Here is a 25,765-nt window from a genome sequence, read left to right as displayed (position 1 = left end):
GAGCCTGTATGTAAAGTTTTAGAGGCTCATAGCTTGAAGTATGAGGACTGGTGAAGATGCCTGAGCACTGCTGTGTTCCACTCAGTTTGGGCATGCAAGAGGCTCTTCTGTGGATCTGCATGCTGGAAGAGGTTGGACTTCTTTGCGGTGGCTGTCATTGGGTGGTCGCTGCTGTTTCCATGTGAATGCAATCCAGCCAGGCCTCCAACTCATTTAGTGGTTGATGGGATGTTGTCTCATTCATAACTGCTTTGCTGATGTGGGGACCAAAATAGAGTTAAAGGGCTGTGGAACCTCCTTAGAGAGCCTTTGGTTTTCTCCCTACTGACTTCTGTGGCTATCTACTTGTGCAGCTCTACCCACTGCCCTGTGTGTTTGAGGAGTGATTCTTACACTTGAAACACTTCCAGGAACTCAGAGCCAGGATGAAAGGAATTTTGTAAATGTAAAAAGCCTGACGTGTGTATGTGAAAGGGAAGAAGAAGGTGAGGAATAATGATTAAAAAAACCCCCACAAACAAAACAACAAAAACCAAACAAACAAAACCCCAAAAAACTTCCAGGATTCTCTTTGTTCAAATAGGAAAGATGATGGGCTTCATCTGCTTTTGAAATTAGATTTAAGTGACTCCAGCAGGTGATAGTCTTTTATACGGAATAGTTTCTGAAAAGGTCAAATTATGAAAGGGTTAATACAAGGTTTCCTATGCAAGTAGAAGCTCAAATTGTGTAATTACAGCGATCCTTTTCTCTGAGGATCTCACACAGGTGTTAATTAAGCCTAATGAGGCCCCTATGGAGCAATTGTTACTATCTATGTTTTTACAGAGGACCTAGAAGCTGAAAGAAATCGGGTTATTGGTTTGAGATCCTCTAATGCGGCACTGTAAAATTGGTGTTCATGGGAGAATAGGCAGTGTGACTTCAAGCCATCTGGTGCAGCCATGGCAGAACCCTTTCGATGAAACCATGCTGCATATTCCTACTGCCTTTTTTTTTTTTTTTTTTGCCTGAAAGTCTAGGTATGTGTAGATACATAAAAAGAAACTGTGGACTAAGAAAAGTTACTCTTTCTAGGTGGGCTATCTTGCTTATGCCTGTAAGTGCTCCTGGGTTTTTCCTTTTATTTCTTTTTTCTTATGCTTATGCTATGCCTGTGATTTGTGGGTTCCTGGGATATTATGATTAGCATTCCGTGTTTCGAGAGGCTTATGGGAAGCAGCAGTAAGAAAAATATATGTTGGTGAGGTTTTTATGTTAATTCCTTTCATGTGTTCGTGTAAATCTTTTCAATGCAGAACAGACAGATTGTTTTGTCAACTTCCTATAGGGAAATCAAACAACTCTGAATTGTTGTTTTTCCTCCTGTAATACTCCTGAGCTATTGGTAATGTCACAAAAAAAATTCTGTAAAAGTACTGGGGGATGGATGAGGATGGGGAAACAGAATTTTGAGATATTCCTACACTGCTTTGTTTGTAGAATGTTGGATTTTTGAGCCAAGTAATCTAAGCTTTTCATCATATTCTGACTATACCCCACATGGTGTGGTGTGGTTGCCCACCTTATATTTAGTAGTTTTATTCTTTTTCCCTGATGTTGGAATTTGAGCAGCTCCAAGACTACGCTTGTAGAAATTGCCACCTTAGTGTCTGGAAGCTTCCATAACCGTTTGAATGTGATGGGTGTATTTACTCTCCCAGTGCCTGATGTGTTGGTATAGGTCTGTTTCAGAGGTGGTGCCTCTGAGTTGTCAGCTCAGTTCTCACCCTGTTGCCCCGCTGTACAGAGTGGATCATTTATAAATGAGTGTTGTGATGGTGATCTTGGTGTTTCAAGGCTTTATTCTTCACATGCAGAAGATATGGCTGCTGGTTTGAAGGAAATGTATTACATCTGCTCATCTTCTTAACAGAGGCTCGCAGGCCATGAACGGGCAAATAGCTCAACAAAACCAAACTAATACTTAGAATACAAACCTGCTGGGTTGTGGTTGTTTTCGATGATTGCTTTTTTGAGTTTTTAGATGGGTCTAAACAAACCCATCTATATATGTCTGTGAATGTATATTACTTCCAGTATGGAGTCGTTACCTGAGAGGAATACCTGAGACCTTTGCTTGGAGGCCATTTGTCTTCCTTGTGTTTCTGTGCCAGTTAAGGGAAGGTCCTCTAATTTTCACACAGTGGAACAATTCACAGAAGAAAGTCTGTAGTGCAAGGGCTATAACACGTGGGTAGGGAGCAGGAAAAATCTTTGTTTCAGGGCAGTGCTTCATAGGGAGGTGGTGACTTGCAGGGCAAAATGTTACACTGCTGCAAAGCTGCCAACATGATGTATGACTTGATAGCAGAGAAAGTGCCTCCTCTGAGGTTATTTCAGTGAGATGTGGCTTTGATCCAGTTCAGCTTGAGAGCCTCTTTCTGCAGAGAAGTTTACTTCGTGCAGTACTCTGAGCCTCACAAACTTTCTGGTTGTTTTTTTTTTTTTAACAGAAGTTGGTGCCATTTTGGAAATGTCAGAAAATATAGGATGTCTTGAAATTCAGGATCAATAGGACAAAGTGTGCTTGAAACAGTTTCGGGGGGGGGGGAATGGTTTGCAGATTTTATATTTGATATTTTATTTTTTTGCAGGATCCAACTACAGTTGCCACTGCCTCGAATGATTTAAATTGTTTTGCATATACATTTTTGTGCCAAAAACAGACTTGGGAGGGCAACGTTGAAGATGGTAGGTAGGAAACAGTCAAGGGCTCAGTATTTGCATATGTAAGCCAGATGAACTGCAAGTGTAAGTCAAATAGTCAAAAAGTTTTATTTTGTCTGTTTTTGGAAAAGAAAGGTGGCCAGAGAAGCAGATGCTAGCTGAGGTGAAGGATATGGGAAGGGAAGAGGGTGAAAGGGGAGAAACTAAGGTATAAGGATGCCTGTGAATTGTTGAGGAGAGGGAATTGATTAGTGAGGCCAAGTTCAAAGGGAAGGGCAGGAAATAAGTCACCAGATATTAGCAGTCAGAAGCTATTCTGTGCTTAAATGATTTCCTTTGCCATTGAATTCAGATTCCTGGAGTTGGTAGAAATTATTGGCTCTGACTAGATACAAGGAAGAAATTTTTTACAGCGAGGGTGGTTGAAACACTGGAACAGATTGTGGGGAGGTAATGGGTGTTCCTTCTCTGGAAACATTCAAGGTCAGCCCGGATGGGGCTCTGAGCAGCCTGATGTAGTCAAAGATATCCCTGCTTATTGCAGTGGGGTTGGACTAGATGACCGTAAAGGTCCCTTCCAACTTAAACCATTGCATGATTTGATGACATTTTAAATTTTGTGAATCTCTTTTTGACTATGACAGGCAAAGTAGTCCGAGATCAACGGAGACATTTTGTAAACTGTTCTCCCTTACTACTTGCTTTCTTAGAGTATGACCTTTTCTGGATAAAGTAGAATGGTGTAACTTCTGGAGCTAGAACAGTGATCAGTGGTAGCAATTGGAAAAGTTGCTGGGCTAAACTAAGTTTAATAGTTCTTAAACAGTTTTTGGTTTTGTTATCTACTGATGGAGAGTGCTTGGGGAAAGGTATCAGTTTAATTTGATGATAAAGTTTTAAGTCTTGAAGAGCACTGGAGATAAGGAAGAAACTATAAAATTAGATGTATATATTTGAAAACATGTAGGCTACTAAATGCAAGAGTGGAGACCTGGGATACAAGCAAACATTGAGCAGTACTGTGGAAACTCATGAAGGAGAATGCAGGGAGCAAGAGAGGCAGAAAAAAGATTTGCTTTAACCAGAAGTAAAATTCTGGCATCCAGGTACTGATACAAAATGAATGGATATACTGTTTTCAGCTCTGGTACCACAAAGACTTCCTTTATCTACTTTCTCCCCTTTTGTTTCTAGAAGCTTCGAGTTTCCTTGTAGAGTTCCCCACTGCAGTTTTCAGAACAATTGCTTTGGAGCTGCATGTGTGCATTTGTATTTGTAGTTCTCTGTGTGTAATACTCTTCCTATAAGAAGTAATATTTTACCTTTTCATCAGTATGCTTTGCCACAGAAGGAAGATAATGTTGTCTAATTGCATTTTGTTTTTGATGGTATTAATCTGTAGCTGTTGGCTTAAGCAGAACTGCAAGCCGATTTTTTTTTTTTTTTCACATATTATAGTCCTTGGGAAACATTGCAAAATAATATACATATACAGTAGTTAATATACACTACACTTCAAAAATCTGTGCTATTTTATTTCAAACTTCAACTTAAAGCAACTCTGCACCTACTTATTGGTGTTTCTTAGCCTAGAATTTGTCTTGCTTTGTTGTGCATTTTTTTACAAAATGACTTTTAAAAGTGGGAAGATAAAACTGTGTATATTATCTCTTCTAGTTTGTGACTTCTATCATAAAAAAAAGATCTTTCAAATGGTGTGCTTTAGGATGATATTCTCAATATATTCAAGTTAGGCAATAATAAAGGATCCTTTTCTTTGTTTGACAACTGGAACAAAGCGTTTTAGATTCACAATATGTACTTAAATAGAGCCTGGTACAAAAAAGTCCCAACATAATCTGACTGCCTCTAGTCATAAAATCCTTGATATAAAAGCCCAGATGTAGACCATCGGATTTTTAAATTTCTTTTTAGAGTATTTAGAACTTGCTGTATAAAGATGACAGGTATCTCACAATAGAATGCAATTAGTTACATTGTTGCACTGTTAATTGACTCGCCTGTTTTCTAATCAACCCATGGCATTTATTCAGAGGCAGCAAAGAAAGACAGATGTTGGCTTAGAGATTCTTGGAGCAAGGAAAGAGATAGAGTGAACTGGGACGGAATCGTCCACAGTTGACATTAATATACAGCTTGTAGTTCACGTATGTGAAGCACACTGATTAGAGACCTCTACCAAAGCTTTTCCTCTACCATCTCAAATAAAAGAAGGAGCGGTATTGCAAGCCAAGGAGCTTTGCATTGATTTCTGCCAGCTTTCTTGTTTTGAGGGATCTTTTTCAGAGTAGAATTTAATTCACAATGGTTGTCTGTGCCATTGTGCTGCATAGCCTGACTTTTTTAAACATACACATGCAGCCTGGAATCAGCAGTACATGTTTTTCTTTATTTCTGTAAAATCTCATATGTAGTGACAGTACTGTCAGCACTACTTAAAGAATAACATTGGTATCAAAATGCACCAGCAATCAGCTTTTTTCCCCTTTAATGTATCTTTTGATGTTACTGTAAATTATTTTTATTATAAAGTCATGTTGGAAATGCAGACATCTTAGTGGTTTCATTGGAAACTTGAGGTTTATGAAAGACTATGAAAAACAAACAGTCAATGGGGCACTGTTTATTTTGTATTATGAATTGGCTAAAGGTGAAATATCTCCAGAACATGTCTATACACAAACTCTTGTGGGGTTTAAAGGAATTTACAAATGCAGAAAATCTGAAGAGAATGACTGTATGGGATAGACACTGTATGGACTTGTACTTTTAGTGCAGTTACAGGAATGAATTACAAAGGTTGCTACATATGGAAAACTGACTGCTATTTAAGTACCTGTTATGCATATTGGGGACTTGAAAAATTGTGATTAGTGTATCATTTAGAAAATTATGGAAGTAGCGAGTTTATGCTCTAATGTGAAATACTTATGAAACTCTTAATATTAAAAAATTTGCTATTAAAATACTACCAAATCTTCATGTTTTTCAGAAGTGTTAAATTAAGTGCAATGGAGATTAAACTGCTTTCCGGTACACTGATATTATTGTCCCTAATTTTCACCTGGAGTGTAGTTAATGGATTGTCCTCTCTGTTTTCCCCTTCAGCTGTCATTTGTTTTGTGGATTGTAAATTTATTGGAGTAGAGGTTTTTTTTTTAACCCCTATTATCTGAGCCTAGTAAAATTGGAGCCTCCAACTGAGGCTCTTCTGTGAGATGATAGTGGCAAATAATAACTACTTTGCTTGCAGAATAGTCATGTTACAGGAAACTGTAATGTAAGTTTATCCAAATAGTCCTGATGTCCTTAAACTCAGCCCACAAAGAACAGCTTTGAGGGTAGTTCACCCTACATCATTGCAGCTGAGGTGAAAGTAACATGGGAAAGGAAAATTTTTCTAACCTTGGCCAAGTAATTTAGGAGATTAATTGTCCATGTCAGGACTCTGACATTTTCTTGCCGGGCTCTCACCCTGCATATTTGCCAGAGGTGTGCTGGAAGAACCTTTCTGGTTTTGTGGCTTCTTGCTTATGTTCCTACTCATGTTGAAAGTAACTGTACCTAGTCCCTCACAAACCCCACAAAATTCTACAACTTGTTCCCATAAATCCATTTAACTGTTGTTATTAAGAGTCAGAGAACACGTTATGGATCTGAGTGACAATCTGTCAGTGATGCTGCTGCTGTGTATGTTCTACGAAGTAGGGGCACTAGTCAAAATTGATGCTGAAAGTCTACTCTAGGCTTTCCACTAGTGCCTTTCTGGGATGAAATACCATGTATAGCATAGACTTTTCAATGTTAAGGTGTAATCTGTAGGTGGAACACTTGATGTTGTACTTTAGCGGAAGCATCTGTGAAACTTCTGAGAAATTAGCTTTTAATTCAAAGCTGAATGAATGCTCTTAAATTCAATATGAATTAGAGGAGGAAAATTAATATCTGCCAATGTATCAAGCTTCTTTTTGTAGTAATGACTAAAATGTCTGTTCTTGTATTTTTTGAAGCTTTCAGACTTCCCAACCCTGCTGCAACGCTGATGTTCAGTACATGAAATTCTGAAATGTTGTATGTTTTAAGGAGGCAGCAATTTCCTGACTTGTAATTGGTATGAGCTGATGGGTGGAAAATGCAGAGCTTGCTGGGAGGCAGAGAATGTGCTTGAGCAGTAGTTTTAAGAAATCTTTTAGATGCTGTTCTGTGTTGCTTTTTTTGAAGGGATTATTTTGAGTACCAGGTTTCCTTCCCTTTCCTCCCCCATCTGATTTATGTATAGTGGTACCTCATTGCTAGGAAAGGAAAAGGAATTAGAGAGAGAATAGACAGCTGATATTGACTGCAGGAGGGGAAGCTTGTGGCATTGAATACTACATGAGGTCATTGCTGTGTGTTTTGGCTACTCTGATGCCTTGACTCTGTCAGGGCATGTAGGAGTCCTGTTTTCTTGTAGTCTTCAGGTTACTAGTCTTTAAATAGCACCAGAATTGGAAACAAACATCAATCTAGTATCAGCAGGAATCGGAAGGGTTTGTCATCTGTACTGAGAGTGACAAAACTATGGACTACACACAAACCAAGGAATTATGGAGTTGTAGCACTCTCTGCAGATTTTGTTCCTCCTGCTTAAGGGTGAATTTTGTGTCAGTAGCTTCTGACGCGAAAGGATGTTCAGTAGCTGGGAGTTTGGTTTGTTCCACTGGTCCTCAAGGTAGTTTTGATAGTTCAGGAACACAGGTGGAGTGTGAAATTTCACAAAGTTGCCTTTTTGATTAGGATGGAAAAAGTTAAGTGGTGGATAAGCAGGATAATTTAATTACTGTGCTTTGCTTTGCTTTGCATTGTAAAGCGGTCTTGGACTACATGGGTTGTTTTTTTTTCAAGTGGGACAAAGTCTGAAGATATGCTGCAGAGGTACCCAAAGGGCCAACTATTTTACTGTCTGTCAATACATGGGATTACACTAAACTTAGTCTGAAGTAGGACCTTCTGAACTGCAGATGTTGGGCCTCAATTCTGAACTGTTTTACTCTGCAGATGTTCTCCTATTGGTCCACATGGTCACTAGGGTAAGCATAGCTCTGCTACTCCTGTTGTTTCAGCAGACTCCTCTAGTGTCTGTTCCCAATCCCTTGTCTTCTTGGAGTTTTCAGGGCACCAGTTTTAAGAAAGTGAATGGTAGGGAGGTTACCTGTCTCTGAAAGTATCTAGCAGGCAAGAAGAAAAAAATATTTTAGGGCTACAGTGTGTGATTTTATGCATGTAAATCCTACACAAATCCTGTTTTAGGGCCTTCAGATTTTTGGAGGAAGTGCAGGGGAAAAGGGAGAAGGTTGTCTACTGAATTGTGGGCTAGAATTAAATGACCTTCCTGAGTTGAACTAGCTGAAGAAACACTTTTTTTTAATGTCCAGAAATTTGTAGAATAACATGATTGATCATCTTCCCACCTATTAACACAGACATAAATAAACCTGAATATATGCAGTACATAGCAAATGAGGCTCTGTCCTTACTGAAATTATTTATTCAAATGTTTTTTAAATGCTGATAAATAGTTCTAATAAAGTGAACCTTTTCTTCAAGGGAGTAAAATGAATATCAAAGTATGTAAAAAGTAGAGGTGGCACATGGTCAATTAAAAATTACAGAAATTGCTTCTTTTGCTAAAAGCTGTTACAAAACGTGACCTATGGAGAAAACACTGTTCTCAAACTGCTGTCTCTCTGAGAAGAGCACTTGGCATCTTCCAGGCCTGTGCTCTGGACTGCCTTTAAATTGAGTGGGATGTCTGAAGTACACTAGGTGGTAAGGATTGTGATGGAGTGTAATGTAAGAGTTAACTTTTACTCTTTGCACTACAAAAGTAGAAGCTTTGTCTAGGATATCTGTAGGGCTCTGCAAGGCAGCAACCTATCAGCAGAATACAATGAAATAAAAGACTGATAGGCCTAATGAGGCCAGTTAGGCCTCATTTTAAAATGCTTCTGTAAAACAGTATGTACTGAATACATTAAAGTTCCTTCATTTAAGAACTCCATCAAATGAAAGGATTGCTTTTTGCATGTAAGCTGTGCATTAAATAACTTATTTTGAAGTGAAGTATGGGACAGAGCATAAAAATATTATGAGAGTGCATGTATTTTTTTGGTGTCTCAGTCCATCAGTGAGTTTTGAGGATTCTGTGTTGGAATAACAAGCTTAAAAGACTAAAATGGAAGTAAAAGAAAGTTGTGTCTGTGAGTTAGATGACTTAGGAATAGCAAAGGTCTTCCATGTCTGCTTTTTGGCTGAAAAATCCTAGAAAATATGGTGAAAGGGATCACACAGAACCACACAGACTATTCTGAGTTGGAAGGGACCCATAAGGATCATCAAATCCAATTCCTGGCCCTGCACAGGACAGCTCCAAAAATCACACCATGCGCCAAGCACATTGGCCAGATCCTTCTGGAACTCTGTCAGGCTTGGTGCTGTGTCCACTTCCCTTGGTAACCTGTTCCAGTGCCCAACCACCCTCTGGGTGAAGAACCTTTTTCTAATATCCAACCTAAACCTCCCTGACATAACTGTAGCTCATTCCCTTGGATCATGTCACTAGTCCCCAGAGAGAAGAGATCAGTGTCTGCCCTTCCACTTCCCTCATGAGGAAGCTGTAGACTGCGATGAGGTCTCCCCTCAGTCTCCTTTTCTCCAGGCTGAACAGACCAAGTGACCTCAGTCGCTCCTTGTATGGCTTCCCCTCTATACCCTGCACCATCTTCATTGCCCTCTGTTGGATGGTCTTTGATAGTTTAGTATCTTTCTTATATTGCAGTGCCCAAAACTGCACACAATATTCAAGGTGAGGCCGTTCCAGTGCAGAGCAGAGCGGGACAATCTCTTCCCTCGACCAGCTGGTGATGCTTTGCCTGATGTCCCCAAGGACACGGTTGGCCCTCCTGGCTGCCAGGGCACTGCTGACTCATATTCAACTTGCCAGGTCCCTCTCCTGGCACTGCTCTCCAGCCTCTCGTTCCCCATTCTGTACGTACATCCAGGGTTGCCTCATCCCAGGTGCATAATCCTGTACTTGCCCTTGTTAAAAGAAGAGAACATATCTGTTTTTTCTGGCCTTAAAAACTTTAAACCCTTAAAAACTCTGCCAGAGCTATTCCTGAGAGATGTTTGTCTGACCTAAAAATCAACACTGGTGGTGATTCCCTGTCTAACCTTGGCAGTTAGATTTAGCACTCTACTATATCTAGCATTTTTTCTCATCTCCTCTGCTGCATCTCAGGTTTGTACTGAGGACTCAAGTTCTAAGGGAAGGTAAAAATAATTGTATTACTGCTTTCTTTGTAACTTGCTTGTTTGTAATAGTACTGGAAGTTATTCCCCTCAGTCTTTATCTCTGCTAGATTGAGGAACTGTGCTTATTGCCGTCTTTTTCACATCCTGTTTGCTAGACTTCTGATAATTTCCATTACTTCTACTTGATCCAGATTTCTCTTGAGCTGCAAGACTGAAAGCTAGACTGAGATGAGCCTTATTTGCATGGTTCCCAGCTCTGCAACTGGCACTGAGGTTCTTGGGTCTCTCCATGCACTGAAGATATCAGCAAGGTCAAATGGCAGGGGTCTCCTTTCCAGGAAAGGATCCTAAAAGCTGAATGCTTCAGTGTTCAGCTCAGTGGCACTGGAGTCTCTTGAGACATAACCCCTCACAGCAATGCTGAAAGGGTAAAAAAATCAATTAGTGCAGAGAGATAAGTAAATATGACCAGCCATATTACTTATAAAATACCAGTGGAACAAATTATTTAGAAGCGTCTGTTACTAGAAACTAATTGAATACTGTGTAAATTGGAATATATAAAGCAGAATGCAGCCAAGAATTAATGAAAGAGAGAATGAATTGGCATGTGGATCCCCTCATCTGTTGTCCTTCCCAAAATAGCCTGTTTCTAGGGCCAGGATGGGTAGGAGTAGCATGATGAAACAACTGGACATGCAAACACGTATGAGCATAATTATGTTGAAGAACAATGACGACATTGTTAAATGGCTGTAGAGGGTTGCCACAACTCCCAGCAAGCCCACTGGTGAATTGTGTGAGTAAAAGGAGGTTTTTCCATGTGTTTTAGCATTCAGTGATCATTGGTCACAATCCAGCCCTTTCGACCCTTACTCTTCTGTTTGTAACACTGATATTTTTGATGGCTGAGTTTGAAATGTCAAGTGGCAAGTCAGCATGCAAATGCTGATATGTTTTTCTGATCAAAATGTGGAACTGGGAGTCTCATCTTGGCCCAAATTTCAGTTTCCTTGTGATGATAGGGATAGGATGAATCTGTTCAGCTGTGGTCCCTGAGAAATGCACCACAGATGTGGTTCACCTCCACTACTGAAAAGGTGTTTCTACTTTGTAGGAATAATATGCACCTGGGTACTTGGAGTGGGGTGCTCATTTCAGCAAGAGCCTTCTGCCAGCGTTTTGCACTACAGTGATAGCAACATAGTGAGTTTACCCTGGAACGGTATGCTGGCCTGGAAGATATAGTCTCATTAGTAAGTTCTGTGTCTTTATTCCAACCTGTTGGCACAGAAGCAGAATGGAGATCAATACTAATGATAGATTATTGTAAAAATACATCATTTCACTAAACCAGTAATTATAAACAACTTCTCTTCTTAAACCACCTTTGAGGATAAAGAAAGAAAATAAGCAATAAAAAGCATGCACAGGTAGATGTTATTCTGACAGTAATGTATTGCAAACGTTAGAAGGATTGCTAATGGCATAAAATTGTAGGCAGCGAGGTCACAAGAAAAGTACTGAATTGTAAAGGTTTTCTGTTTGTGGGTTAGCTCAAAACTCTCTGATTTGACAATGTATCATCAAAGGTGTTCTATCTTGGACCAGGCAGTCTTGTTATCTGTCACGTATGTGATTTTGCTAGCACACTGGCACAATAGAAGGTAGGCGTACTGGAAATAATAATTAGCAATTGGAAAGATGTTCCTTTGTTTCCTACACAGGGACAGAAAACAAATAAGAAGTAGCATACAGAGAAGTGGTTACCCTAAGAAATGTGTAGAGTTATGGTAGAATCAAAGCCATCTCTTAGGGACCACTATAATTTTTATTTAAAGTTGAAAGTAAATCTTTTTGTTGGATGATAAACTAAGCATAACTCAGGAGAGCCTGGAATGTGATGATTGTTTAATTGCTATAGTTACATGTGCATTTTCTGCTGAAATACACTGCTGCGATATCATATCTGATTCTTCAGTTCTTGATCTAATAACAATACAAGTTTTTAAAAGGCCAGAATTTAAATGTGTAACTGCTATCTAAGTTTTAAGACATACTGAAGCAGTGAAGAGTAGCAGCATTACTAGAATTGAATTTTCAGCAGTTACTCTAGGAAAAGAACATGGATGATAACTTTGAACCAATTCTTTGGAGCCCTAGCAAATTAAAACTCTGTGAAAGTGTTGTGAAGCCTGCAGTTTTGTCCTTGTCATAGAATAAAGTAGCTTAGCATCTTGGTTATTTGATGTTTTCCATTGTAGTCTTGTTAATTCATCCTTGAGCAAAATAGACTGATACTTTTTATCAAAAGAGGAAGAAGAAAAACCATCTGTGGATTTTATTTTTTTTTGAGAGAGAGACATTTTTTTTCTTCAGGTGAAACAGGACTGTTTTGTCACTGTTTAATTTTCTTTTTTTTTTATTTAATTTCTAGCTGATAAATTTAGACGGAAACTGGAAGAACTGGAAAAAGAGAAAAAATCTTTAAAATTTCAACTTCCTTCAAGGCATCCTTCAGTTAGCAGTTTTTTGGATAGATTCATTACCCAAGTTCAGGCAGCATTGCACTGGGCTGCTGATCATCGGTAAGTTTGCTGCTTCATTATCTTGTAAAATGGTGCTTCTGTTTTTCTCAAAATGTAGAATACACTTTATGAATAATTTTAATAAAGAGTTTTAATTACCTTCTAACATATCAATATGGAGCTTGTTTATGAACATCCCACCCTGCCACTCTTTTTTTTTCTTCCTGCAATTCTTTCAGAATTGCCCTGAAAAACATTGATCATGATGAACTGGCAAATTAAATGGAACGTTTCTGATTGATGTTGAGTGGGAATGGGATTGAATCCTTGGCATGGCAGCTTGAGCATACAACAGCAACGCAGCTTGAGCAGCGGTTCCCTGTGGAGTTAATTCTGATGCTCCCTTTCAGGCAATGAAAGGATATTTAAATATAAAGTAAAACCAGATTATTTTTTGATATGAATAGATCTTTTGGAGCTTCCTTTTGTATGCTACTTGTTAGGTGGCAGTATTGTGCTCAGAACTGTACAAAGTCACAAAAATAGATTCTCAGCGTTGTCTTGAAGGGGATAACAACTTCAAAGATTGGGGGAATGAGAGATATGTTGGACGACCCAAGGGGGGTAGTTAGCTTAGGAAAAAAAAAGTTACCTTTATTTCTTGTTCTGTCTTCGTCTATGCTCCTAATTACTGTTGTTAGAAGTAAGAGGATACTTTATAGGTATTGAAAGCTATTCTCAAATGCAATAGCACAAATGAAACAAGGAAAACCTTTTGTTTTCTGGCAGCTGGTACATATAAAGGCTGCAGTGTGCTAGTCAATATGTTTGGGTGTAATTTTTGATAGACATGAAAATTAGATAAAATCAGTAAAGATAATAGAATTTTCTTTTTTTTTTTTTGCAAAATTTGAGAATCTGAAGTTATTTTTAGCCTCTGTTTATAGCATCTACTAATATGGGAGGTTTAAAACAAACTACACTCCTTCAGAGCTGTTTCCTTCTACCTTCTGAGGCTCTAAGAGACTGTTTTACCATTTCTTTAAGATTAGGATACACCATTCTCTGTTTTGTCATTAAGATGTGTTCACTCCATGCATTAATTTGTAATAATGATTTTGGCTCTAGAGGTGGTGGTGTCTCTGGTGTCATAGAAACTGAGTCACTAAAGCATCCTTCAGATACGAAGTCTGCTTATTTTTGTCCCTATATAATATATAGATACAATTTTTTAATGTATAAAATAGATGTTATATATAGTTATGAAAGTGTTCTTATTCTTTGTATAATTAGATCTATAACTCCTCTCTTTGCGCAGGTCTGAGCAGTGCCATTTTTCATGGTCAGATTAATATCCTCTTTTCTGTGTAATGCACACTCCTTTCTTTGAGCTTGAGTTTGAGTGTTGTTGTGACCCCTTTTTTTTTTTTTTTTGCTCATTTGATTCTTGTAGCCTTTTATACTCCTTTGTCTGTGGTCTGACGCTCTTGTTGATACAGCAAGTATACACTTTTTCTTCTGTAAAGAGGTTTAAGACTTTTCCAAAATTATTTTTAGATGGTACAGTGGAAAACATGACTGCTTCTTCAAGGAAAATTTGTAGGCTCGGTTTTTATTTTAATTTTGAACTGGAACAAAACCAGTATACCCAAGACTTCTTTTTTGGTTTGTTGTTGTTTTTTAATCTGGAAAATTAAAAAGATGATCAGACTAACCCCAGAAGACCAGATCATTGCAGTTTTACTGTAGCTAAGCAAGTCTCATCTTTTTGCAATGTTCTAAAATGAAAAGTATGTTTGGCAGGTTGTTTAATATACAAAGCTGAAATTCATGCCCTGGTTTTGTTTTACTTAATTAAATTATGAGATGAGTTTTTAGGTGAATGCATTTGATGTTGACACAGGATATTGAGGGCAGAGTAGAAGCCAGATTTGGTTATGTTTAGCTTAGGAAACAGTGCTGTGCAGTCACCCAGGTTTGATGAGATCAGAGAGATCTTGTTTCTGTTCCATCAGTACCAAGTAGGCAGATATACATGGGATTTCTGAGAAGGTTCTGAGAATTTTTCCTAAACTTTGATCAGCCACTTGGAAATGTATTGCGTACCTCTCTAGGAAGGATGCAGGTCCAACTGAAGGAAGGTGGCTTCAGAGCTGCTGGGACATGTGGTTGGTTGGGTCCACAGGAACATATAATGATTGTAAGGCACAGTGATGGTCTTAACACCTCCTAATACAGATGTTGCTTTGATCTGTGCTGTTATTACAGAAATACAGTTCCTGTCATTATGTTTATTTTGCTTAATGATATTTATTTTAGGACCAAGGTTTTATTTTGGTTTTTTTCAGTACATTCTTCAGCCTATAGAGAGGGAGTAAAGGATGCTGATCTTTTGATGGTCCTGGAGAATAGATGAGAACCTCTTGTTCTACAGGCTTGTTCAACAGCTGTGAATGAAGATCATAATTGTGTGATTAATCATGCTTAAACCAGACTTGTGATGCATATTTTGTGTGTGGCATGGATATATTTGCTTTGCAAGATTACAGTGGGAAATCATACTTCAAAAACATTCTTTGTTTGAGACTATTTTTTAAACATGATACTGAAATGCACCTGTACCCTCTATGTGGAAATGCATGTACTTGTCCCTAGAGATGGACACAAAAATGGAACTGGCCTTGCAAGTGTACATGCCCTTAAGCAGGAACGTGCAAGGCAAAATAGGTTTGCATTGTTTGCAGGTGCATTTTGAGAGGCTGATTATGGAATTGATACTTAATGTAATTCAATGATTTCCTTGGGGTCCAGTCATGCTAACATTTACAACTGGGGGTTGTACAAACCACTGTGAGGAAACCCACTGACTGCAATTTTGAAAGAACTCGCTGTGCAAGAGAGAAGTAAAATTAGGCATTGTGGAGCGAACGCTCCAGATGATCTCTAATGTATTCTCTAAAATCTGACAGAAGCTGCAAAAATGGCTTTGGCAAGTTTCTAAACTTCTGTCTAAGAGAGATATTTCTCTGTATTGATAGAAACTAGATGCCTTAGTTTTGTCTCTTTCAAGCAGTGATGGATAAATTTCTGAAATATGAAAAAGCTGGGGGAAGCCTCAAGCTACACAAGTTTTCCATTTTCTTTCTTCAGCATGTTGTAAAAACAGTGTAAATGTTTGAGATAACAAAGGAAGATATGCCAAGGAAAAATCTCTTGTTCCCTAACTATATCTGTTTAAGATCTAATCATTCTGGTGATGGAGTGTTATGACTCTAAAGGTAACATGTAGCATTCTGATCTATTTAATCTTTGAGACATTGATACTTGTCGATAACACTAATTTTTAGCTTTTGTCATGTTTTTTCAAAGGGTTAGACATGAAGAAAACGATTTTTGTCATGAAAAAGAACATAAACTTTTGAGATCAACTTACCAGGAGAGGATGCAGGTTTCGGCCACAAAACGAAGCCAGCTTTTTCAAGAAAAGAAATGGTTACAGGTAACTGGACTGCAGAGTTCTGTGTAAGAGCCAGTGCTGTGTGGGGAAAAGCTTGTAAGCTGTCACACAGAATTAAATAAATTTATTGTAGTAGCAACTTTGCTTCTGTGTTGCAATTAGAGCCTTGGCTGTAGTCCAGTTGATAATCTAAGTGATGATTGGAGATGGCAGCCACAGGAGTTGTGTTAATCTCATTACAGAGAAGCAGAGCTAGAAGGCTTGGTGGCTTGTGTGCATGCTTAAACTTTCCTCATTATCTTTTTAAGCGTGCTTTTTATGTTATAATTTGCCCTTTTAATATTAAACTGATCTTCAGAAATTTTTTTTTTGAAGACAAAAAGTTTTCATCTGCTTCTGGTTAGAATTTATTATAAATACATGATTTACCAGCTTTTATTCCTGAAAGATGATTGATGCTTTTCATAAGGATGAAGGAATCATCATGAAGCAGTCAACATTTGCTAACAATAGCTTTACACTGACATGTGATGTCACAATGTGGGCAAATGGAATGTTTTTAAGATGGCTCCTGTCCAATTTTAAATCTGCAAGCCTTTTAAGCAAAATTTAGGTCTTTTTTTTCACTGTCCTTCAAAACTATGAGTTTTCTGTCTAGTTATAAGTCGTCTAGACCTTGGTGATCATAGTTGGCAATGTGGCACCTTAGAGAGCTAGTAGACTTAATTTTCCTTTTTTTTCTGTGGTCTTACCTTAAAATCTCTTTTTTTGATACTTTCATTGCTTTGGTGGATCCAATAGTAAAATTATCTGTGTGTTTGTATACACACTCATGTGTGTATATATATATATATATATAAAACCTGGAAAGAGAGAAAAGCATTTTAGGTGATCATCTCAGTCTTACTTAGCTGAAGAAATCTTTTCTATCCTAGTCATCACCATTGTATTGTTTAGATTTACTTCGTCAACGTATAAGAATAGTTTTCTGCACAGTGATACTGTTGAACTACTTTTGATCCAGACATTCAGCAGCCACCTCAAGATATTGAATGGAAAACTGCTTCATTTGAAACTCCAGAAAAGCTAATGTTTTTCTTGTTCCAGCTGAATCTTTATTTTTGTGTAGTTATTAGGGAGAAATTACCCCACTGTTGTACAGACATGCTATTTATTAGCATTTAATCAAAATTATTAGGAATTCAAGGTTTGGGAAAGGCTAACCTGTGATGATTGGTTGCTTCCAGTACCCCTTAAGGATTGGTCCTGCCCAAAATCTTGCATGATCAGAAATAATTCCCCCCCCCCCCCCCTCAGCCCCACTTTTCTTTACTTTCCCTTCTTCCCTCTCTCCTGGTGCTTCTGCATTTGTCTTCAGGGATTTGAAAACCTGTGACAGTATCTAAAATTTACATGATTATGTTTGTACTGCAATCTGTACTTCATGGAGAACACAAGGCTGTAAGTGAAGCTGGAGGTTTAGCATCAGTACTGATTAGCTGTCGTGTTAGAAATATCTGTTCAAGCTCAAATCCACAAAATAAAACTTCAACTTATGTTTAGTGGGACGAATATTGTCTGCTGCTCCATGGTGAGACTTCAAGTCCTTTTTATCTGTCCCTGGAGGCTGACCAAGAGCACATTAAAGGCTTCTTGGCATTTCTAGAAAAGAACGCGGGAGAATTCCAGTTTACTGACTAAAATTTCCACGCTCCCAAAAATGCCTGAGAACTATTCCCAAGCAGGGCAGCTTTCTCTCTGTGAATGCAGATTGTGTGCTTCTGCTATCTATTAGTGTTGTAGTAACACTTCAGTACTAAAAGTGTTTTTGTAAAACCAGATTCTGTTCATCTTCCTTTCTGTTCCCATGTAGGTTGCTTACTGCAGTGATCACAATTACTACTTTTTCACAGAATATGTAAAGTCTTTGTATTAAGTAGGGCCTATTAAGATTTTGGCAGTATTCCCAAACCAGTAATACAGACAGAATTGTCCTTTGTGCACACTAAAAGCCTAATTTGAGACTGAAAGAAACAAAACTGATGTTTTTTGGTCTGCTGACCTTTCTGTCCTTGACAAATGCCTGTGAGTTGAAACATGGGCCACAGCATTCTCTTGTTCCTAAATCTAAAACCAAAAAAGGAGGAAAGTAATTGATGAATCTAGTGTACAGCACTATTTATAAGTTGAAATTTTTGAGCCAGCCAACCTTTAAATGTGCAAGGACTGTTTCTTCTTGTTTTAAGTGATGCTGCAGAAGCTAGTTACAGTGCAGCAAACCTGAAAGTGCGTTTGTTGACAAAATGAGCATTAGTGAACTAAATTTCACATAAATTACATTGAAAACATTAAAATAATGTTAAGGTTTCAAAGTGAAGCTCTGAAAAAGCAAAGAAATGCCCAAGTTAGTTATCTGTTCATGGTATGTATGATTTTATGAGTCTTCAATTATATAAGGCTGCCCTCCCCCCCCCCCGATCCCTACCTCAGACATTGCTGAAGATGGAAAGTGTCTGTTCAGATATTCAGAATACTGTTTTATCTTCATTACTCAATATTTGGTCTTAGAACCCCTTTACTGTATGCCACTCAAACCCTATTTTGGATTCAAATTTATTAATTAGTGAATGGACTCTTTTTGCAGTATTAATCAATATGGCATCTTAGTGATTCAAAACAACTTATTTTATCTGTGTAACACCACTTCAAGTGAAGAGATATTCTTATTGCCATTTTAAAGATGGAGAACGAAGAAGTGAATTGCCATAAAAAACCACACTGTTTCTAATGTCAGTTTTGTAATGCCTAGTTATTTACCTGTTAAAGGTTTAGTTTTGAGTTTGTGGTTTTAATTTTGTTTTTCATTTTTATCTTTAATTGGACTAAATGGGGTCAGAGCATGGAATTGAGCTTTGATTTCTGTTGAGAGTCTGTAGATGGCCTGTCAGAGACCTCTCTTGCAGGTTGTATTAAAAATGGTGAACATAGTCTGTGGCTGCATGTGAAGGTAATAGTTTAAGTGGCTTGCAAGGTTTCACAGAGACAGTAAGAAATGTAGGAATAGAAGCCAGTTCTTCAGTATGACATTCAACTAGTTTGACAAGCTAGTCCTTCCCCCCCCACCTAATTGCTTTTCAAATTCTACTACAAATGAGCCAAGGGCCATATATTAAATACCTTTGACTCGGCAACGCAGACTTCTTGAAGATGCAAGTTATCTGTTGGGTTTTCAAGGAAAATCCTGTACAAGGATGACATGCAAATTTGTGAAACTTTTTTTTTTTTTTTGGGCCCCTCACTTCGAGGAGGACATTGAAGTGCTGGAGTGTGTCCAGAAAAGAGTAACGAAGCTGGTGAAGGGTCTAGAGTAAGTCATATGAGGAGCAGTTGAGGGAGCTGGGGTTGTTCAGCCTGGAGAAGAGGAGGTTCAGGGGAGTTTTTAGCACTCTGCAATTATCTGAAAGGAGGTTGTAGCCAGGTGGGGGTCGGCCTCTTTTCCCAGGTAACTAGTGGCAGGACAAGAGGAAATGGCCTCAAGCTGTACCGGGGAAACTCAGGTTGGCCATCAGGAAGAATTTCTTCACAGAAAGAGTGGTCAGGCATTGGAACAGGCTGCCCAGGGAGGTGGTGGAGTCACCATCCCTGGAAATGTTCAAGAAATGACTGGATGTGGCACTTAGTGCTATGGTTTAGTTGACAAGGTGGTGTTCGGTCAAAGGTTGGACAGGATGATCCTAGGGGTCTTTTCTGACATTAGTGATTGTACACGTCTATGATTGTAAAAATTATAACATGCTCTTGAAGAAACATCAGTATCATAATGCACAGAGTTTGAACTTCTAGCAAGATTGGTGCAACTGAGGTTGAAGTTCTGGACATTTCAAGTCCAGGGACGGATTTTGTGCTCTTAATTAAAATGAAGTGTTAATTATCAAAAGGACTGTCCAGTTAGTCAGTGTTTCTCCACTTGCATCCTGTGCCTGATGTTGGACTGGAAGCCTAGAGGAACCATTGCGGGGATATTCTGCAGGAGGACAGATCACTTCAGTTGCCAGTCTGTAGAGTGAGATTCTGTTATATGGTTGAACTGAGATTTGTTTGTTTGAGGTTTTTTTCCTGAAAATTTTTAACTTGGGAAATACCTGTGTATTCTAAAAGTAAAAGATGACAGACAGTGAGTGTTGGAAGAGAAACCTGGAATTTGGTGTTGAAAGGGAAGAGTTTTCAAACTGTTGGAAGCGCTGGAGTTTCTAAATACAACCAACGTAAGAGTTTTGCATGTCAGCAAAAGGATGTCTTCTCATTTAATATTGTGCTGAATTGTACAGACTTAATTCATGCTAACTCTTGAGACTTGTACTGTGTTTTTTTTAGGGGCAGAGGGGTTTCTTTAACGGGGTTTATATAGTAAACTCTTGTCTCTGTTCTATGCAGAAAGAAATTGAAGACCTCCAAACAAGACTGACCATATTAGAAGCAAAAGATCAACAGCTAAGAAGAGAAATTGAAGAACAAGATAGACTTATTCAGTCACAGGACTGTGAACTGGCTGCTTTACTTGGCTGCATTTCTTTGAGAGAACTGCAGGAAATAAGCAAGGCTGTGGATGACACTTTAGCAGCCTCCTATCAAATTCCATTCAGTCTAGATCTTCCAGGAACAATAAAGAGGTATCTAAATTTCAATTTAGATGTAGAGTCTTGTATCTTCCTCAATGTTCTGTTGAATTGGCTGTCAATTGTTTTCTTTGTGATAGCGCCAGCTAATTAACTGCATTCAGACTCTGGAAAATTTTCTAAGAGATGTTGAAATTCTAATATTGATGTACTTCCTCAGGAAGGGATTGTAGTTATTTGAAGGTCTTGCACTTAATGTTTTTTTATGATAAAGGGTCACCTGTAGAGAGCATATGCATCCATCAATTGTTAATACCTATCATCAGTTTACACCATTTCTTCTTGTTTACTGGTGGATTTTTTTTTCCCAGTTTGTTAATGCAGTGATTAAAACGTTTCTCACAACCTGGAAGTGCGTACTAGGCACCATTCAAATAAATATTAGAGATGCTGCTTGCTTCAGTAAACTCATAATCATAATAAAGTCCGATGTGATGAGTGTTAAGCTCAGACAGTGGACTTGAGGTAGTGGGGGAAAGGAGGCAGCATGAATACTTCTGGGACACCTACAGTTACATGCACAGCATATGATTCCTTAAATGGAAAAGTAGCTACTCTTGATAATGTTTTGGAAATAACCTCATCTTTATTTACAAAAACAATAGAAGCACTTGGGGCCTAGACTCAATTGGGTGCTGGTGATAGGACTTTGAAAGTGATACTACTGCTGAGACAATAAAATTCCTGTTTATGCTAACTTGTATTTCTCCCAGATAAGCAATAACTATGTTGCGTGCAATTTCTTTTCTCCCTTCGTGTTTATTTGGTTTAGTTTGATATTAATGTTCATGAGAAATTGCTGCCCACCCCCAGCCTACTGGGGAGTGAAGGGCAGAATGCTGGAGAGACAGTGCTGATGCTGTGCCAGCACTGCTCAGCAATAGCCAAAACACTGGTGTGTTATCAGCAACTTTCTAGCTACCAGTGCAAAGCACAGCACTGTGAAGGCTGCTAAGTTAGCTCCATCTCAGTTAGACCCAATAAAGGATGCAAAAATGCTGGTTTGGACTGCACAAGTAAAACATATTTAGGCATCTGTGAGAGCCTTTGGGAACAGTTTAAATCTCCTATTTCAGGTTATAGTAGAGTGTTTGTGTAAAACCCCAAAGCCTTTTCTGACTGTAACTAATGGTAGTGACGTAAATGCCTGCCTATGGCATGGTAACGTAGGAGACAGAGTCCTTGGTTCAGAATGTGGAAGCTCTGTATCTGAGGTCCTCTGTAGCCTGCCTGGATCTTAATCTACAGACTCAGGGCAAGCTCTTACCCGCCAAGGATTTCAGTGTCCTGGCAGGGAGCATGCTCCATCACAGTTCTTAGGCTGGGCCTTATTGTATCCAGGAATGCAAAAGTAGAAATCTAGCAACAGCCAATAGGCAAGAGGAATCTGACTCTGGGAAAGTGGAGAAGTTTAATAATTATAGCACTCAACTAGATGAGAAAGACCTGGTGGTTATAGTTCTTGAGAGAGTTGGCAACAGTCCCTCAATTAAGTGCTAATGTTTTGATTTTGGGGTTGTTTTTTTTCCTTCCTTCTTCATAACTTAAAAGCAAAGTGAACTGGTAGGACCATGTCACAATCTGGCTGATGCAGGCTTTCAAAGGTACCACTTACTGTCTATTCAGCAACTCCTCTCCTCTGTGCAGAAGATGGTGGCTGTCTCTGAATTAAAATCTGCCTGAGTGTTGTATATGCTGTGTCTTTACTCTGTTGGAAAGTGCACAAGCTGTCTTGGGAGCACAGACTGAAATCTCCAGTCCAGCTGTGAGACTCAACCACTTGACTTTATGATTTGGCCACTTCCTTGCCTTTGGTTCTCAAATCTCTTTCCCCAAACCACTTGCTACTTTAGGTAGCTGAAAGCATCCCAGCTTGGTGGTCAGCAGCCACATTTCCAGCGAGGGTTCTCTATTTCTTTCTTTCAGGGCAGGCTATGTATTTGGAAGGGTTGAGGAGAAGAAAATGCCCTTGCAATGGCTGCAGTTATTTAACAATGAGACTTTGTTCAGTTTGACAGTGAACTTAAGTGATAGGTGGCTTCCTTTTAAAGCTATGCAGTCCATCATATCTTAGGTACAGTGATCTTCTGTCTGCATCCAGTCGTGTTCTGTTCTCTTTCTGTAAGATGAAAATGCAGCATGCAGATAGTAAGACATTTGGTGTGGGTATATGTCCTCTGTGCCTGTGGGTGTTACCTACATTATCATACGGTTCTAGAATAATTTAGGAGGTCATTCTTGTTAAACTGCTCAAAGCAGGACCACAATTTCCAAATAAGATCAGGCTGCTCAGGGCTCCATCTGCCTAAGTTTTGCACATCTTCAAGAATGGAGATTTTGCAGCCTTGCTAGGCATTCTACATTTCATTACCGTTGCTATGAATTTTTCCTTTGTCTCATATCTAGCCAGAATTTTCATGGTTGCAACTTGCATTGGCTTATTCTAAATCAGTACTTCTTGTGAAAGAAGTATTGTATGTTAGGTAACAGGTTAAAATACTTGACTGATGCTAGTTCAGCATATTACTTTTAAATTCCAAAGTCTTGGGATATTTAATCTTTAAGAGATTTTTCTGGAAACGTGCATTTTATTTTATGAATAATTGCTGAAAAAAAAAAGGTTTTCCGAAGTTAGCTTTGTTTCTCACACAGATAGCTCTATTACTTATGAACGTATACTGAAGATCAGTGCTTATGTGGAAAGTTGTTCAGCATTGATGGGCTGTACATTACAAGTTCCTGGCTATTGGGTTGCAAGATACTACGTATTTATTCCGACAGCGTTGTGCTAGTCACTAAAGTACTGCTATAATGTGTTTTTGCATAAATATTTGCTGACTACCTGAATTGCATTCAGCATTGGAGTAACAAGGCAGAGCTATTGCAAAGCACTCTTAAAACAATCTGTGCTGTAATGAATTTTATTCAGTGGCTTGCAGTTCACTATAAAATAAAAATTATTTTTCTTCAACTAAATGCTATTAAATACAGCATATTGAAGCAAACTTCAAGGAATATGAGAGAACATATAAAATGAAGAAGAGTTGCCCAAGTAAAAGTATGAAGGAAGAAGAGAGCGAGTCAATGTAACATTGGGATGAGCATTGTTACTAAGCTTGTTTTTCTTGTCAATTGTTATTTTTTCAGGAATATTCTTTATTTTGTCTTGTTTGTCTTTGGTATGTGGTAAACTTTTTGAAAACAAAAAGCCTTTGTCAACAACTAGAGCATGCTTTGAGTTTGAATAATTCATAAATGTTAGGCATGTTACCCTGGGACCTTTCTTGAGGGCCGTTAGAAGATAGGGTTAAAACCTGCCGGTTAATGGGCAAAGAAATATGTTTTGACAGGGAGTTCTTACTGAGGTTGAGACCACAGAATGTGGTTGTTGTGCTCATCCAGAGAGGCTTAATTGCTCTTGGTAAGCTAAAGGGTGTAATCATTTTTATAAAACGAGGAAATTGCAGGGCAAAAGCTCACTTCACTTCCATGGGGTTGTGTGGAGATGTGTTTAAAAGGTGGGACCAGCTGGTGTTGTGTGCACTGTGACACATGCTAGTGTTTTAACTAAAGGCAACATACTGAAATCAGACGAAAATGGGTATGAGTGTTTCAGTGTGAGGCACTCTGCTGGAGTTTGCAAAAGGTATCAAAATATATAATTTCCTTATTTGCCACTGAAGTGGACACCATTTCAGAAATACATGTTTTTAACTAGTGTAAGTTGAATTTTCCAATTATAAAGTAAGACCATGTTAATTATTTGACTGACTTCAGTACCTCTTGTTTCCTTTATTTGTTTTTTTTTTTTTTTTTGGTTGGTTGGTTTTTTTGGGAGTTTTTTTTGGGGGTATTTTTTTGGGTTTTTTATGGCACAATAAAATCTGGGGAAATCTCTTATAGTTCAGTTCATATTTAGTTTCATTTAGTGTTTTGGGTTTTTTATCCATATCTACAGATGCATGTGTCCATACAGCATGTTGTGCTTAAAATAAATCGCAAAGTTCCATCTGGACTATTGTCTGTGCACTGATTGCTGGCTGAAAGAAATTCAATTAATTACCTTTAAAAATATTTGGATGCTACACCTCTTCTACTTTTTGCATGGAATGATTTTTATTTAATAGGAATTTGTTCTACAGTGGCTGTGCGGGATTTCTGAAGATAGGGAAATTTTCTATTGATATGTATTAGTTATTACAGTATGGCCAGTGCTGCAAGGAACTGAACTTGAAGACTTATGTAGCCAGTTCACTTTGCTATTGTGATGCTTGGAGCTCATTTTAGAAAGATGAATTCAAAGTGAAATACAAATGCTCAGGGTGTAAACCTTTTTAGCTGGAATATACTCAAAGCATTCAGCAACTTCATTTGAGGGCAAAGCCTGATCAGGTGTTTTTTAAGAGAACTTGGTTTACTTGGGGAAAATAGGAAAAAAAGCTTTTATATAGTTTCACATAGTAATGTAGGAAAGTAGCATTTGGAATGGGCTGTCGTGTTTTGTCATTAGAAGAGACTGCCTGGTACGCTTTTTGTTGATCTTCAAAATATATTCTAGTCAAATTAGAAGTTAGCAAGCTACATGAAATTACCGAGTAAACCTTAATGTAGCCATGTTTATTGATATCAGCCTTTCAACAAAAATCTTAGCTTTAAAGTAGCAAAGCAAATTGCAATCTATTCTTTCAAAAGGATATCTGTTGTTTACTAGAAAACATGCAATCATGTCCAGGAAAGTCCTTTTTTACTGTGTGGTTTGAGTTTTATTTTGACTATTTCTGTGAGAATGCCTACATATCAAAAATATCCTTTGGGAATAGAAGAGTATCACAAATACAAAGAACAGAGGGATGAAGTGCCTTTATGGCATCAAAAAATTTATATTACAGTGCACAGGCTGCTAATGTTCGTGACTCTTTGCTGGGCCTGTATGTGGAACAGCAGAGAACCGAATTGTACTTTTAATGCCAGATACTCTTGGAGTCTTCTGGATTTACTTCTTGATTTATATGAAGTTTTTTTTTTGTTGTTGTTGTTTTCCGTTTTTCCTGATATTACAACCATAGTAGTGCTTAATTACA

The 25,765-nt window shown here is 38.3% G+C and overlaps 1 protein-coding gene across 3 annotated transcripts in view; it reads left to right on the top strand.

Moving 5' to 3' along the window:
* The window catches only part of DISC1 (DISC1 scaffold protein), a 187,675-nt gene that overhangs the window by 40,208 nt on the left and 121,702 nt on the right, over nucleotides 1–25,765 (top strand). For all 3 annotated transcript variants that reach the window (XM_032683964.1, XM_032683962.1, XM_032683965.1), the window contains exons 4-6: nucleotides 12,461–12,611; nucleotides 15,921–16,050; nucleotides 20,443–20,678. In XM_032683964.1, the coding sequence (XP_032539855.1) occupies nucleotides 12,461–12,611; nucleotides 15,921–16,050; nucleotides 20,443–20,678 (517 nt within the window). The remainder of the gene's footprint in view (nucleotides 1–12,460; nucleotides 12,612–15,920; nucleotides 16,051–20,442; nucleotides 20,679–25,765) is intronic.

This window comes from Chiroxiphia lanceolata, chromosome 3 (assembly GCF_009829145.1).
Source record: "Chiroxiphia lanceolata isolate bChiLan1 chromosome 3, bChiLan1.pri, whole genome shotgun sequence".
In the NCBI taxonomy this organism is placed as follows: Eukaryota; Metazoa; Chordata; class Aves; order Passeriformes; family Pipridae; genus Chiroxiphia; species Chiroxiphia lanceolata.
The sequence above is the reverse complement of the archived record's forward strand: the minus strand, read 5'-3'. Positions and strand labels throughout refer to the sequence as shown.